General features: G+C 33.5%; 1 protein-coding gene across 1 annotated transcript in view; it reads left to right on the forward strand.

Annotated features, from left to right (window-relative positions):
- The window catches only part of LOC102256854 (chromosome unknown open reading frame, human C9orf84), a 65,595-nt gene that overhangs the window by 44,635 nt on the left and 3,672 nt on the right, over positions 1–17,288 (forward strand). The window contains exons 18-27 of the mRNA XM_014534390.1: positions 178–250; positions 2,508–2,577; positions 3,951–4,129; positions 5,792–5,909; positions 7,283–7,394; positions 10,747–10,865; positions 11,755–11,848; positions 13,714–13,845; positions 15,394–15,543; positions 16,193–17,159. Of these exons, the coding sequence (XP_014389876.1) occupies positions 178–250; positions 2,508–2,577; positions 3,951–4,129; positions 5,792–5,909; positions 7,283–7,394; positions 10,747–10,865; positions 11,755–11,848; positions 13,714–13,845; positions 15,394–15,543; positions 16,193–17,159 (2,014 nt within the window). The remainder of the gene's footprint in view (positions 1–177; positions 251–2,507; positions 2,578–3,950; positions 4,130–5,791; positions 5,910–7,282; positions 7,395–10,746; positions 10,866–11,754; positions 11,849–13,713; positions 13,846–15,393; positions 15,544–16,192; positions 17,160–17,288) is intronic.

Here is a 17,288-nt window from a genome sequence, read left to right on the forward strand (position 1 = left end):
GGCACATCCCCAGTAGGAGATGTGCAGGAGGCAGCTGATCGATGTTTCTCTTTCATCGATGTTTCTAACTCTCTATCTCTCTCCCTTCCTCTCTGTAAAAAAAAATCAATATGTATTTTAAAAAAAAAGAATAAGCAATCAGATATACATTTATGAGAAATTCTTATTTTTGGTCAGGTGCTGATTATAATAAGAATGGACTCAGATGGTGAAAAACATCTACTCATTGAAATCCTTAACAAAATGGAAGGTATGCAGTTTTAAATTATGCTTCATTTGCTAACATATGCTTGAACATAAAAATGTATTGATCTAACCAAGTTTTAAAATTAAGATATAATTAACATACCATAAAATTTATTCTTTAAAATTAAATAACTCAGTGATATCTAACCAGTTTTTAAATCAATCTGGACTATAAACCTGCAAAATATAAATATTCTATAATGTACTTATGTGAACATTAAATGTATTTATACATATGTTGTTATTATTATTATCAGTTGATACCTTTTATTGAATGTCTACCAGTTGCTAAATAATAGTGACTACTTACAACTCTATGAATAGGTTTTACTAACTCAATTTTACAAATAAAGAAACTAAAGTTCATAAAGGTAACGTAGCAAGCCAAATCTCACAGGCAGTAAATGTGGGAATCAGAATTTGAACCTCGGTCTCTCTTGTTCCACTGTTATTCTTCAGTTCATTCTTCTACCCACTGCAGCCTCCTCTGCCAGCCATTTCCACCTTGTGCTGTAGAACCTACTGCTTATATGTAAACTCTTCTTCACCTCCTTTGTCTTAAGTAAAACCTAATTTTCCCCAGATGACACTGCTTCCCTGTATTCTTCTCATTTAGAATCTGATTCTCTCTCACTCTCTCTCTCTCCCCTCTCCCTCTCTCCCTCTCTACCTCTCCCTCTCTCCCTCTCTCCCTCCCTCTCTCCCTCTCTCCCTCTCTCTGTAATGTCTTATTATTTCATTCAGTTTTCCAATCCTGGGGAGATGAGTTCATATTCACCAAATTCACAAGATCCTTACTAGTACCAAAAAGTGAGAGCAATAGTTAACAGTTGTGGGGCTGAACCTGCCACAGTTGTCTGGAATCTGGGTACAGTAATTGGGAAAAAAATTTTTAATTAGGAAAATGCTGAGCAATGTTAACATTAAAAACAAAGGGATCTGGTAGGGGAGGGGAGGGTAAGGGGGAGAGATCAACCAAAGGACTTGTATGCATGCATATAAGCATAACCAATGGACGCAGACACCAGGAGGGTGAGGGCATGAACGGGAGTGGGGTTGGGGTGGGGGGGCAAGGACACATATGTAATACCTTAATCAATAAAGAAAAAAAACAGGGATCTGGGTAACCAAAGGAATATTTTTTTAAAGAAGTTGAGAAAATATTCCTGCTCCACAAAGAAGAATACTTAAACCTGCTTAATGGGGCACCTTTTCTTTGATGTCACTTAAGATATATTGACAAATTATTACTGTACATATATCTCTTATCTAGGCTTCACACTGAACATACCTATTTCTTTTGGTATTTGGAATTATATCATCACTACTCTTAGTATTTTATTTCAACAAGGTCTGCTGACACAAAAATATTGACTTTATACACTGACAAATGTTTTTACTCTCTAACTGGTAACTATCCTCTATATCTAGGAGCGAGGCCCTTTTTTCTATTGAGTGTTAGAACGTAAAAATGTAGTTCCATCATTCTATGTGTTTGTAAGTTCCTAGTAATGCACTCAGCAAGTAATCTGCTTTGGAATCATAGCTAACACAAATCATTTAAGGAGATTAACTTTTAAATTATATGACCTTACAAATTATAAAAGAAAAATCATACTCCCTCCTTTCTTCTTGCTGCCAAAACTATTGTCATGTCAATTCAAGTAAATGTGATATTATTAAGCACTACTTTGTCATTACTATATCATACCACTGTAAACTTTACAATTGACAGAGTACACTAATAGAGTGTAGAATTTACTTTAACTAGAATTAGCTATTCTTAAATATGTCTGTAAAAAACAAACTGTATGTGTGGATACAGAATTTAATGGAGTTTATTATATTTTGTTAAAAAGTAACATGAAATTGAAATGCAGTCTCCTGATGTTTAGTTACATACTTTAAATTTTACCAGAGGAAAAAAAGGTAAAATCTACCATAATTTTTAGTTAAATAAAGTTAACTGCACAGAATTGGTAAGTTTAATTAAGTTTTTGATCCACTTTATTATTTTACAAAGTAAACTCAGAATTTCTATGCTTATGCACACAACATTCACACAGAAATACTGCCCATGGTTTAAACTTTCTGATACCCTAGATTTAGAAAAATAATCTCCCAAATTGTATTTTAAGCAGTTTCCTTGTTCACAGATGTTTCATTCATTTTTGTGGTAGTGAATACATGACACACTTTAAAAATACACATGAACAAAACACTGGGAAAATCTTTCTTTCATTCCTCTTTTTTCCCAACAGGTTTAACATTGACTGTCTTACATTCAAACAAAAGAAAAGATTTTCTGGAATCTGAAGGTGTTTTAAATAGGTAAAAATGTATTTCTTCATCTATGGGGAGCAAACATTCAAATTCCCCAGGAAAAGCACAATTTCTCCTAGAATTTAACTTTTAAAAAAAGTTTAATAAAGTTAATGTCTCTAACCTGTACCTGAAAAAAGCTTCACATGGAACAGTTTAATTCAGTTTATTGCCTTGTGTTAAATATTTTGTTGTCCAGAAATTTAGTTCAATCTTGCTTTAATATCCCCAAATTATCACTATTATTGTTATTGTCAGTACAGAAAGTGTCTCTTTAGACTTACCAGTTTTTTTGTTTAGCATTGTTATTGTTTTATATTTCCTTCCTTTGTTTGGGTTCTCCTTCTTCCTAGAGTACATTTTTATAAATTCTCTCAGTGAGGTTCTGCTAATGATAAAATTAGTGTCGACTTGACTAAAAATGTTTTTATTTTGCCTTATTTTGTATAGAAATTATTTATTCCTAATATTGGATCTAAATGATAAAAAGAGAAAATGTAAATCAAATAGAAGCCCATAAAAGCTAGACATAAATACCTTTTAACTTCTGTCTACATTGCTCTGGGTAGAAAGCAGTGGTAGAGAATTTTAATTACAGTAAGTGCTGTTATATGATATTTGAAGATGGGAAAGATAACTTTATAATATTTAAGTTTTCACCTTTTTTGTTGTTGTTAAATCACTTATGAAGCCCATTGAGAAAAAAAATAACTGCACTTCATAGTTGTCAGGTAATACTCTGTTATATAGATTCTCAAAGATTAAAACCTCACATTTGTAGGAAAATGAGATTGATTTCTCATGATGACTTGTCTGTTATGGATAAGACTCAGGTTATAAAATTAAGGTCCCTTGGATTTGAGGATGTGAAATAGTCTACAGGTGTGTGTGTGTGTGTGTGTGTGTGTGTGTGTGTGTGTGTGTGTGTGCATGTATATTTTTATTGATTTCAGAGAGGAAGGGAGAGGGAGAGAGAGATAGAAACATCAATAACGAGAGAATCACTGATCGGCTGCTTCCTGCACATCCCACACTGGGGATCGAGCCTGCAACCCAGGCATGTGCCCTGACCGGGAATTGAACCATGACCTCCTGGTTCATAGGTCGGCACTCAACCATGGAGCCATGCCAGCTGGGCTAGTCTACAGTTTTTTATATTTGAATTTAAAAAAAAAAAAAAAAACTATGACCATCAAAAAAGATAAAAATAGATTAGCAACAATTGGAGAACAAATAAACAGAAAGTACACCAGTGCTTTTCCAAGATAAATAAGGCATAGATTAGAGAGGAGTAACATAAGCCAAAAAGAGTTATCTTTTAGCATTTGAAGTAAATAATTGCACAAGTATAGTTACACTTTTTGGCTTTCTTTTGTCTTCAGTACAAGTTCCTGTGTAGTGGTACCTAATCAATATATTGGAGCAGATTTCCCCTGGAGTAATTTCTCATTTGTGGTGGAATACAATTATGTAGAAAACTCTTGTTGGACTAAACACTGCGAACAATTGAATATTCCATACATGGCCTTTAAAGTGATGCTTCCAGACACAGTTTTAAAGAGTAAGAATATAAACTAATTTTTTTTATTTCATTAGAATGAAATTTCTGTTCTCTGTTTCTTATCTGTGGAAAGAGAATAAACTATGGCATGAGAAGACTTGAGTTTAAGCTCTAATCATACCACTATCCATGTAACCTTGAACACCTTCTTTAACTATCTCATACTCTTAGTCCTCATCTGAAAAGCAAACTTTACTGATCATATTTATCTTCATCTCTTTAACTTCTAAATTTTACTTATATAGCATAATTTTATTATAATTATATATAATATCAATCTGATACTTTTATTCAATAGTATTTTATTGAATTTTAGGGAAAAATTATGTTGTATAATTAGTATGTTGACTGATTCAGAAAACTTTTAATAAGCAACAAAAATTATGCACAAATACTTAGAAATGAATCCAAAGCCACTTTGGTTTCTTTGCATTTCTCACTTCACATGACTAAGGTTGTGAATTCTCAGACCATTTCATTGAAAAAGCCCATGGAGTTTTACTCCCAGTGCATCTCTCTTTCAGTATTTGCCATAAGTTACTTTCTATCCAACTGAATTATGAGTGGGAAGTTTGAATTCTGAGTCATTCCAACTCAATTCTAAAGTACACCATAATTCTTATTTAGAATCTTTGATATTTAGAATTAAATGTTAAGTTGATTAACCAATTAAAGAATGGGCCCAAGAAAAGATAAAAGATAAGTATGCTTGTTTATATTTAGAAGCTTCTTTCATTTTCTCAAAGATGAATTTAATTTATTCCATCAGTTCTTTGGGCATTTACAATGTTTCAATTCACTATTATACTGTAAGATAAAGTAGTTTTATATCTTATATATCTTGATATACTTGTTCTAAGAAATTCGAATTCCAAGAGGTAAAATTAATTGCTGGGTCAAATGTATACACACATTTCTATATTGCCAAATATCCTTCCAAAAATGCTATTCTAATTTATATTTGTGCCGAAAGTGTGAGAGGATACTTTTCCCATATCTTTACAATAAGTCGGCATTATTAATCTTTTAAATATTTGACATAATTATAGGCAGAAAATATTTTATAGTTGTGTTAATTTGCATATCTTTGATTATTCATATCTTTTCAGATGTGAATTGATCTTGTATAGCCATTCTTTTGTAAGTTGCCTGTTTATGTCCTTTGTCCATTTATCTATCGAGGCATTTATTCTTTTCCTATTGATCTGTATCATTTCCTATAGGTTATAGTACATAATTTTAAATTTTGATCAGCATATTTACACAGTAAATGTCCAATATATACTTAAGTGGATAAAGCAGATTTTAATATTCTGTTAGATTATAATCCTATTTTTTTCTTTTCCTTTTTTCTTTTTAAGTGAGTGTACATGTGATAAGCAAATATATAGGAGAAAGTCTGGAAGTATGTACTAAACTTTGTTTTAGTATATAGTAGTTTTAGTAAGATCTGTTACCTTTTCTTTCTAAGTAATAGGATAACATGGTTTTTATTTTATTCTTCAGAACTTTCTTTATTCTGACTTCTGATGTTTTACAGTGAATGTGTTTTTATTTTTATACGACTCCTTGAACATACACTTTGAGCATGTTTAGTAAAAAATTAGAAAGAGCTGAGGGATGAGAAAAAAGAGAAATATTTATAAATTTTCTGTTATTTAGGAAACAACTTGCTGGATAGTTTTGGTGGTTTTCTTTTGGAAATCCAGGTTCCATATGTGTTGTTTGCATCTGAAGGACTTTTTAATACTCCAGAAATACTTCAGTTGTTAGAATCCAAGTAAGTTATAGATTTCATAACTTTAACAAAGTATATATATCTAGAGGCCCAGTGCATGAAATTTGTGCCAGGCCTGTTCCCTCTCACAGTCTGGGAGCCCTCAGGGGATGTCCGACTGACTGCGGGGAGCAGGCCTAAGCTGGCAGTCGGACATCCTTAGCGCTGCTATGGAGGCAGGAGAGGCTCCCACCACCGCTGCTGTGCTCACCAGCTGTGAGCCCGGCTTCTGGCTGAGCAGTGCTCCCCCTGTGGGAGCACACTGACCACCAGGGGGCAGCTCCTGCATTGAGCATCTGCCTCCTGGTGGTCAGTGTGCGTCATAGCGACCACTAGTTCCGCCATTTGGTCGATTTGCATATTAGCCTTTTATTATATAGGATTATATGGTACTATTTTCAGATTCAAGCCTGGTATTATATCACACAGGAATAGTTTTCCAGAAAGCTTATGTCAGTGTACATTTCTCTTCCTCTAGTACACCATGATAATTATTAAATATTATTTTTCAGTAACATATCAATTTTGTGAAGAAAAATATTTCATTATTGTTTAAATTTATATCTTAATTGTATTTCTTTTGGTTCTAGCAAATAAAAACATATAATTCACAGACTTATATATTCATAACTTTGGGTTATTGATAATATTGAGAATGACTATTCTAAAAAAAATAAAAGAATGACTATTCTTATTTAGAAGACTTTAAATACTGCCTGGGAAACAGGACTATGAAGGTATAAATGAATTTTCACATTTTTAGAACTTTAGTTCTAGGTTATACCAACACTGAGAATTTTAAAATCACATAAAACACTTTATCAAGACACACAGTTGTCATAGTGATGTTAGACATTGGGCTTTATCTCAAGGAAAGATGACTGTGCTGTGACCTTAGTTAAAATGCAGATTTACTTTCTGTGCTTTTATTTTTATATCTCAAGGCTGTGGGGCATTCACAGAAACTTCTGAGCTAATAAAAGGTAATTTTAAAAAAAGGTAGCTAAAATCTAAGTCAGTTTTAAGGAGAAAGAAAAGAAAATTCTGATAAATGCAGAATGTTTAGTCTCATAGCATGATGTTTTGGTTTCATTAATTATTATTTAAAGAGCAGAATAAATTGGCCAATATATTTGTAATAGTATTGTGTTCAGTAATACTTAGCAAAGTACCTATGGCAACACATAGTCAATGAATTTGTCATATATACTGAATAAATCATAATTTCATATCTCAAATTGATAAAATTGAATAAATTGATGTATAAGAGAAAAAGCACAGTAGTTCAAATAATTTTATATGCAGGAGGACAATAGTTTTTCTTAAAGAATTTTCTTAGCCATTTCATTGTCACCCCCAAATATTGTATTTTACAGCTATAATATCACACTAGTGGAGAGATGCTGCAGTGAGTCAATGAAATTCTTTGGAGGTACGGAGTATTATGTAGTAGTGACAGTTGATGAACACACTGCCATAATTTTGCAGGTAAAACTATACAATCAAAAATAAATCAAATAAATTAAAAATATATAACTATGTAATTTTGTTATTAGCTTGACTATAGAGAGCTTAACACGATCTATTAATGATTTCTTCCAAAACTTTGCAAGTGGGCCACAAGTGCCAAAATCATGACTGTGAAAAATGTCCATTACCAACCTTCTTTTTTTTTTTTATTTTATTTTATTTTTTTTAATTAAATCTTTATTGTTCAGGTTACATTTGTTCCTCTTTTTCCCCCCCCCCATAACTCCCCTCCTCCCAGTTCCCGCCCCACCCTCCGCCCTCACTCCCCACCCACTGTCCTCATCCATAGGTGCACGATTTTTGTCCAGTTTCTTCCCGCATCTCCCATTCCCCTTTCCCCCCCAAGAATAGTCAGTCCATTCCCTTTCTATGTCCCTGATTCATTATAATCACCAGTTCATTCTGTACATCAGATTATTTATTCACTTGATTCTTAGATTCACTTGTTGATAGATGCATGTTTGTTGTTCACAATTTGTATCTTTACCTTTTTCTTCTTCCTCCTCTTAAAGGATACCTTTCAGCATTTCATATAATACTGGTTTGGTGGTGATGAACTCCTTTAGCTTTTCCTTATCTGTGAAGCTCTTTATCTGACCTTCAATTCTGAATGATAGCTTTGCTGGATAAAGTAATCTTGGTTGTAGGTTCTTGCTATTCATCACTTTGAATATTTCTTGCCACTCCCTTCTGGCCTGCAAAGTTTCTGTTGAGAAATCAGCTGACAGTCGTATGGGTATTCCCTTGTAGGTAATTGAGTCTCTTTCTCTTGCTGCTTTTAAGATTCTCTCTTTGTCTTTTGCTCTTGGCATTTTAATTATGATATGTCTTGGTGTGGTCCTCTTTGGATTCCTTTTGTTTGGGGTTCTCTGCGCTTCTTGGACCTGTAAGTCCATTTCTTTCACCAGGTGGGGGAAGTTTTCTGCCATTATTTCTTCAAATAGGTTTTCAATATCTTGCTGTCTCTCATCTTCTGGCACCCCAATTATTCTGATGTTTGTACGCTTGAAGCTGTCCCAGAGGCTCCTTACACTATCTTCATATTTTCGGATTCTTTTTTCATTTTGCTTTTCCGGTTGGGTGTTTTTTGCTTCTTCGCATTTCAAATCTTTGACTTGATTCTTGCGCTCCTCTGGTCTGCTATTGGGTGTCTGTATAATATTCTTTATTTCAGTCCGTGTATGCTTAATTTCTAGTTGGTTCTTTATCATAGCATCGAGGGTCTCATTAGTTTTCGTGACTCTCTCCTCAAGTTTATTGACAGCTTCTAGCACATTTTTGCAAGCCCTCAAAATTGCGATTTTTAGCTCTATATCCTCCATTTCTGTCATGTTTTTTTGTCTCCGCATTTTTTATGCTTTCTTGGTGCACCCCCTAGTGGTCTTTGTGCGCAGTCTTGTTCTAGTTGAGCCTTGATTGTTGTAGTTAATACTAGAGGGATTTGACCACCAGGCCGACTGGCTGTGTGAATCAGCTGTGTCTGATTCTGTCCTCTGGGGAGGTGCTAATCTAGCCTTTGCCTGAGGCGATCCGGCAAATGGCTCTGCGCAGGGCTTGGGCGGGGCGGGCTCAACAGGGCGGGCGGAGGGAGCGGTTATAGCCCCTCTCAGTCCCGTTCCCAGAGGCTCTGCTTCTCAGAACCCCAGGAACCGCTGCAAACCTCGGAGAGAAAGCTGCCTTCCAACTGATGCCAGACACTCCCGCTTCTCCCGTTTGGGTCCGAGTCCCCAGCGATTCGCCCGTATCTGGAGCTCAGAGTCTGAGACTCCCCCCTGACCGAAAACGACAACCGCGCTCTCAGCCACCAGCCCGCTTTGCGCGCGCACCTCCGCACCTGAGTATTTTCCACACTGCGCCTCCTCTGAGCCTCGGTGTGCTGTTATTTTTCCTTCTAGTTGAAGAGTCTCTCCTCAGCCAGCCTTCCTGTGGTTCTGGGTGATGTCCGTTCCGTCTTTTAGTTGTATTTTTGAAGTGGTTGTTTGCGGCAGCAGTCTCCGGTGTTTACCTATGCCGCCATCTTGGTCTCTCCTGATACACTCTACCAACCTTCTTTGATGCTTATAATTTTTAACATACTTTAAGACAAAGCAAATATAGAATCTTTAATATTGTATATTGTCCTATTTTTAAATGTATTTATATAATAAGTATAGTGTTGAAAACTTTAAAAACTAAATCCTAGCCACTATGTTTCTTAAAGGGGCAGTATATTAGTCCATAATCGGTAATATGGCATTTCCTGTGAGGTGAGTTGGAATTGCCGATAAATAGCTGGTTTTTAACGAGAGAGTGTCTCTTAAAAAATCCACATAGTTTATAATTTAAGGTATAAAAATTCTTGTCTGAATCTCCTTGATGTTTGCTTAATTGAAGAAACCAGTTTGATGGTATGGAATAGAAATTAATGAGAAATATTATGAGCAAATGTTAATATAATAATTATATGATGAAAACACCAAGCTCTGTTAGAGGGTTTGTTGTTTTTTTAAGGATTTGTTTTTGTTTGTTTAATATATTTTTATTGATTTCAGAGAGGGAGGGAGAGGGAGAGAGAGATAGAAACATCAATGATGAGAGAGAATCATTGATCAGCTGCCTCCTGCACACCCCACATCGGGGACCAGCCCACAACCGGGGTATGTGCCCTGTCGGGGAATGGAACAATGACCCCTTAGTTCATAGGTCGACACTCAACCACTGAGCCATGCTGGCAGGCAGAGGGATTCTTAAGAGATATTTTGTCTTGTATATTTAAGATTCTTTTAAAAAGCAGTTATTTGGGGAAAATATTGTTTAGGAAAACTGTTTTAATCACTTACATAAGTTACTATTAGAGTAAGCCACTTCCTGAATTATTTGCTCGATCAAAGATTGTGTTAAAGGAAAAAGAGAACTCCAGACCATTACATAGAGATTCCTAGAAGCACATTAACTGCTGCTTTCTCATTTTCCTTAAGGAAGCATTGGAAGCAAATTATCTATTTTAAACATAGTTTCTTTAGGAGTAGCCGGACCCCTATCTACAAAGGACTTGACCCAAATTGGGACACTGCAGGCTGCTTTCTTCATATCTAGGACTTTGGGAGATTCATGAGCCTTTCTTGTTGAAATTCACTAGTTGTTTTATATCTACTGTAGCTTTTCCCCCAATACTTGCAGTGTGATTTTATTTTTTTCATAAAATAGAAGCCCAGGCCCATGCTTCTCCTCAAGCTATAATCTATATACTATAGATTTTGAAATATGGTACCAATAATTTCACAACAACTATTAACCTAGTGAATCTTTTTTATTTATTTATTACTGTTAGGATCTAGAAGAACTGAATTGTGAGAAGGCATCAGACAACATCATTATGAGACTGATGGCATTATCATTCCAGTACAGCTATTGTTGGATAATTTTATATGCCAAAAAAACAAACTCAGAGTAAGTAAACATTTCTTCATCTAAAGTCACATTCATATTTTTTAAGTTTTATTCAGTCCTCTTCTGTGAATAGAAGTAGCTACGCTAATTTTCTGCTTGCTCATCTAGTTTGCTTTAAGTCAGGGATTCTCAAGGTGGAGGCATGCCCATAGGCAAACAAATCGAGATTTTGGAGATATGTTTCCCCTGGACATGCTGTACAAATCATCCTCTCCTCCTCTACCTCCCTAAGAATTGCTGCTTTAAGTATTTCACTTCTTATTACTTTAAAATTCTTGTACTTGTCTGTTAAAAGATAAGTCATTCTTAAATCACTTCTAAAACCTTATTAAATATACCAACTAATGAGCATCTTGCTATACTTTTTTCATTAATGAAGAATTATAAAAAAAAAAAATCCATGCCAAGACACTGACCAGTAAGGGGATAAGTTAAATTTCTCCCCTCCCTCCCCACACCCTAGCATCTCCTAGATTTAACAATATTTTTTAAAAATGGAGGTGGGAAAAAAAATTTTTTTTTTCAAAAAAATACTGAGTAGACAAATACCTATGAGTCTGCCATACTAGTATTGTGTTAGCCAGGTTATTTTAACCAGTTAACTGCCAGGCATCCAAACTGGAGACCATCCCCACACGCCATGATATTTTGAATTTAATTTAAAAAATCAATTTGCAATGAATATTATAAAAATAAATATATTACTCACAATTCAGGTGTTCTTGAATATTTTCAGTTAAAAATTCTCACAAAAAATTTTTTAAAGCATCTACAGACACCTATGGCGTACAAAGGGTTAGTAACATGAAATATGGAAAACAAAATGAATTTTTAATAAGTATAATCAGATGTCAAGTGAGTGGAAATATAGTAATATAATTCTTTTTAGGTATTATCTTACAGAAAAGACACTTCATCACCTAGCACTGATTTACTCAGCTTTAGTTTCATTTGGACTAAAATCAGAAGAACTGGATGTAAAGGTATTTTTTTCCTATATGTTTGTTCATAAGTATTTTTCATAAACCAAAATTATACTCAAACCCATATACCCAATGAGAAGAAACATTAAATAGGTAAATCAAAACTGCCTAAAAGTCAAAGAACAGTTTTTAAATTAATGAATATTCTTTCCACCTAAACTTCTGTCGTAAAAGTCTTTAGTTTAATAAATATAAAATAATATTTTATCTCTTAATTACTACCTATATTTATTTGAAACATAGCAGGATATGAATAAAAATAAACATATCCCTTGATCAAAAATGCTCACTTGCCCTGACTGGTTTGGCTCAGTGGATAGAGCGTCGGCCTGCGGACTGAAAGGTCCCAGGTTAGATTCCAGTCAAGGGCATGAACCTTGGTTGCAGGCACATCCCCAGTGGGGGGTGTGCAGGAGGCAGATGATCGATGTTTCTCTCTCATCGATGTTTCTAACTCTCTATCCCTCTCCCTTCCTCTCTGTAAAAAATCAATAAAAATATATTTTTTTAAAAATGCTCACTTATGAAAGATATACTAAGTTCTTATCTGTTATAAAATGGAAATCTTAGGACATATATTTTGGTAACCTCTAATTAGTCTTCTTTCTTAGCTCTTTTTTCAATGTCATTGCTCTGAAATTTAGACAGTCCTCCAAATCTGGGGCTCAGTACTCTTCTATTATCAGATATTCTCAAAACACCTAAAACTTAACAATAAAATAAAATTGTACTCAAACAGTGTACTTCTGTGCACTCTATACATATTTAATATAATTTAGAGAAAATCTGTCTTTAGAGTACTTATATTTCCCAGATATGTACCAACAGTTTTATATTTAAAATTCTTGTGAAATAAAAAATTGTCATAATTATTTTTTGAAATTGGTACAGTCCTTGCTTTTTAAATTTCTACTACAGGACAGCGTATTTATATTTCTAAGACATGATTGTTTAGGCTAGTTATTTCTCTGTCCACATTAGACTGCTACCCCATGAACTATCTTTCCTTCAACCGAACCTAAAAGAAGATAAAAATAGAAATGAAAGAGGAAGAGAAAGACTGGCATTTCAGAAGAAAGAAAGGCATGGAGGGAAACACAAGTGACAGACAGGAAGCAGGGGAAATGAAGAAATTCTTTCTTAGAGTTTAGTTTAATAATACACACACACATTTTTGGCAGCATTATCTTAGTATTAAATAAGCCAAAAATGCTAGGGAAGGCTACTCTAAATTAAAACCTTTTTTAAAAATTGATTTCAGAGAGGGAGAGAGAGAAACTTCAATAATGAGAGAGCATCATTGATCACAGTGACCTCCTGGTTCATAGGTTGACGCTCAACTACTGAGTCATGCCGGCCAGGCTTTTTTTTTTTTTTTTAAATAAAGCTTCAAATTCATCCGCAAATATCCTTTATTTTTAACTTTGTTTTTAACAAATCTTACACTGTCTTTTTAAAGTTCTTATTTTAGTTGGGAACTATTGGGTTAACCTAGAAAAAGCAAAATATTAAACATTACTAGTGATAACCAAATTGCTTTTTCTTCTAATACAGATGAAATATAATACCAAATAGATTTAAATGATGTTATTGATAAATGTCAACGGAAGTGAGGAAAAACAATTTAGTTCCCAAAATTGGAAACTACAAGGATATCATTCTTAAAGAAGGAAAGAAAATTGCTTATCCTCACACAAAAATAATGTCCTGGGTTTCACATAGACAAATTAATAAATTATATCTAAAATAGTGCTCAAAGATTAGACTCTGCTGGGGTTTTTTTCTTCTAATTATAAACAATTTTTGAATGATGTAATTTACTTCCAAATATTTTCTATAGTCTGACATTAAAATATATTTTTCAGCTAATAATTGCTCCAGGGGTGGAAGAGACTGCATTGATAATCCGACAAATTGCTGACCACAATTTAATGACTTCAAAGAGAGATCCTCATGAATGGTTGGATAAATCCTGGCTTGAAGTTTCACCATCTAAGGTTTATTTCCTAAATAAATAAGTTAGATATTTTCAAAGCAAATATGAATACCTATATTTGAATTCTCTTTCTGGTAGTATATTTTGTTCTCCAATGCTTGCATGAGCATATATGACAAAACCATCATGTACAACATTTACTTAGACCATTTTCTAGAAATATTTGTATTTGTTAACTTCACAGAACTATTTTAATGAGATCTTTTATAATGAACTTCCAAATCTAAGCTATTATAGGGTGATGTAATGACTTTAATGCCTAATATATTTTAAAACATAACTATTTTTCTAATTCCTAAATTTAAACATTTAAGAATAGTAAATTTGTTAAGAGAATAGCAAAATTTTATCGTTTCATGATTTGTCAGTAATTCAGTTATATTATTGAAACTCAAAGTAGAGTTTTAAAGTACTTATAAGATTAAATAGTTAATTTTTAGAAATTCCTTTGGTTTGAGCATAAATATTTCCAAGACCTCATACCAACTCAGTGTTTCTGTTACCTTTATATTTAAAATATATCCAAATCATGAAGCCATTAAAAAAAGAATGACAAGGCTCTTTATGAACTAATATGGAATAATCTCCAAGATAGATTGTTAAGTGAAACATCGAAGTTGCAGGACAGAGCATGCACTATACTACCATTTGTGAAAAACAAGGGGAAATTAATATTTATGTGTTTATTTATAAATTAATAAAATACTTCTGGAAGGATACCAAGAAATGATAACAATGGTTATCTCCAAAGAGAACTGGAGTAATGGGTGGGAATGAGACTTTTCACCTTTCAGTACTTTTAAAGTTTTGAACCATGTGATTTTTACTTATTCAAAAACTAAAATTATAAAACAAACTAATAAAATAAAATGGTCATATCTATTAAATCACAGAACTTTTACATGCTTAAATAGAACACAATACAATCAGCAAGTATGGGTATAATTATATGACATGTATATGTGTGTCCTACCAAGATATGTCAAATCTGCTCACATGTCTGTCATTTGATAAAAATCAGAGAGGGTACAAAAAGCCAGTGCAATTCAGGAAAAAATGGAATATAGAGATGGCTGCTATATTTCTAGACCTGAAAACATACATTTTAGACTGTCAAGGTCAGTTATGGTCGATAGAAGTTCTCCCTATATAGTCTTTACAACAGGCTTTCCTGAAATTATAACATCTCTTAAGTATCAGAAACATGGTTCATCTTAATCAAACAGTGATAGTATATGGTATACAAAGGGAGAGATAAAGAAATCTTGAGGTCCTATACTAAGTCCTGTAAAAGATTTCTCTTTAGAAAATGTAGCATTGGTTAAAACAATTGCGTGTGAAGAAGGTGAACTATAACACATCTTTTTGAATGCGTGATTAGACTGAGAGTGTATGAAAGTTTCTTTCCCTCCTAGCCATACTTTTTTTCCAGGCATCTCAAATTGAATGTAGGTGCAATAACAAAAGTTTTAATCCAATAGAATGAGTAGAATAAAATGGGTCACTTTTAAAAGACCAATGGCTGATTATTCCTTAAACTCTTTTTTAGGAAGAAATGTACTTACTTGATTTCCCATGTATTAACCCATTGGTGGCTCAGCTCATGTTACATAAAGGGCCTTCACTCCACTGGATATTATTAGCAACACTTTGTCAACTTCAGGAACTCCTACCTGAAGTCCCAGAAAAAGTGTTGAAGGTTAGTTATTTGAGATCTATATTCTTATAAAGGTTAATTTCCTTTCCATCTGAGTATGTATTTTTACAATAAGGTTATTCAAAATGAAGGTATCCAAGTGTAATTGTTTTGGACTTCACATAGCAAACAAATAATTTCCTTGAGCTAAATTTTATATAGAATTCTCATAGGCTGTCAATCACATTATACATTTTAAAGTTACGTTATACACATAATTCAGTACAGTCAGTTTATCACGATCTAAATCATTGTGAAATGTTATTGTGCCCCCAAATATTTAATTATACATTCTATTCAAATGGATTTACATAATCTCTTCCAAACAATCCTGACACCCTTCATTATAGTAAAGAGAACTTTAGCCTCATTGGTAAAATGTTAAATTTTTATCAAGGAAATGGTATTCATGTGTAATTTGTGTAACTAAAAATTATTTTATAACTGATTAGAAAATAGATGCAAATTACAATGTTTTTCTTTTAACAGAGCCTAATTATGTTAATATTACATGGGTCAATATAAACCTATAATAAACTACTTATTTATATTTAGCCTCCTTTTCATATAGATAAGCATTATTATTTATATTTATTTGACTGATGTTCATATTGTATTTGTATTGTATTAATTAATTTTTAACTATTTTTAGCATTTTTGTGACATCACTTCCTTATTCAAGATTAGTTCTTCTCCCATAACAAAATCACCTCAAATGTCATCACCTCAGGAAAATAGGAATCAAACCAGTACCTTCCCTTCTCAGAGTTCAGCTTCTGACTCTTTAGACTCTGCCATTCAAGAACATGAATATTACCAGAATTTACACTTAGGAGAGACAGTGCAGGAAGAAACAAACAGCACTTCAAACTATAACTTTTCCCTGATGGAACTAAGAGAAAGAGAAATGCCATGCGTTTTACCACCTGTGACTTCTTACAGTCAGACCAGCTATTGGAAAGACTCCAGTTATAACCCTAACGTAGAGAAAAATTCTTTTCTGATTAATATGGAATCAAGGAACTCAGCTGGTAACACCTTTCTAAACCAGAATGATTCACAGACAGATGTCTTTTCTTTAGATCTAACACAAATGAATTGTGAAAGCAGAATATCACCAATCAACACTCAGAAGAGAGTTGCCCTTAATTTTATAAATTATCAGAAAAAGGGAACACATGAAGCAAAAAGACCTATAAATAAAGAAGAATTTGCCCCTGTCTTTTCATTAGAAGGCTCTCAATCACCTCCTTATTGGAGCTTTAAGGAAAATGTATGGGAACAACAGAATCACTCATTCAACCTACAGTATGGTTCAGAGCAGACTATGTGTGACAAATGGTACTCTCAGAAAGATGATTTATTCACTAATCAGCAAAAATGTCTATCAGATGAGTTAGAAGGCCTCCTATACAGAAGTTCAAGTGCTGGGACTAAAGAGACTTTCTGGAAAGAATTACCATCTGTCCCCAGTTTGGATTTGTTTTGTGCTTCTGATTCTAATATAAATCAAAAAGAATTCAACAGTCTTTATTTCTACCAAAGAGGTAGAACATGTTTAGGACAGAAAAGGCATGCTGAACCTTCATCTAACTCAGGAGACAGGAAATCATTAACAGGTAATGCTATTCAATAGTTAATACACTATTCTCAAATGTAACTTAAGATGATATAACCATCTCAAAATTTTAAAAAAATGTTTTTGTTTTAATGACTACACTTAAAGAGTCCTCAATAACTTTTGGTTC

This window comes from Myotis brandtii, unplaced genomic scaffold (genome assembly GCF_000412655.1).
Source record: "Myotis brandtii unplaced genomic scaffold, ASM41265v1 scaffold13, whole genome shotgun sequence".
NCBI classification, from domain to species: Eukaryota; Metazoa; Chordata; class Mammalia; order Chiroptera; family Vespertilionidae; genus Myotis; species Myotis brandtii.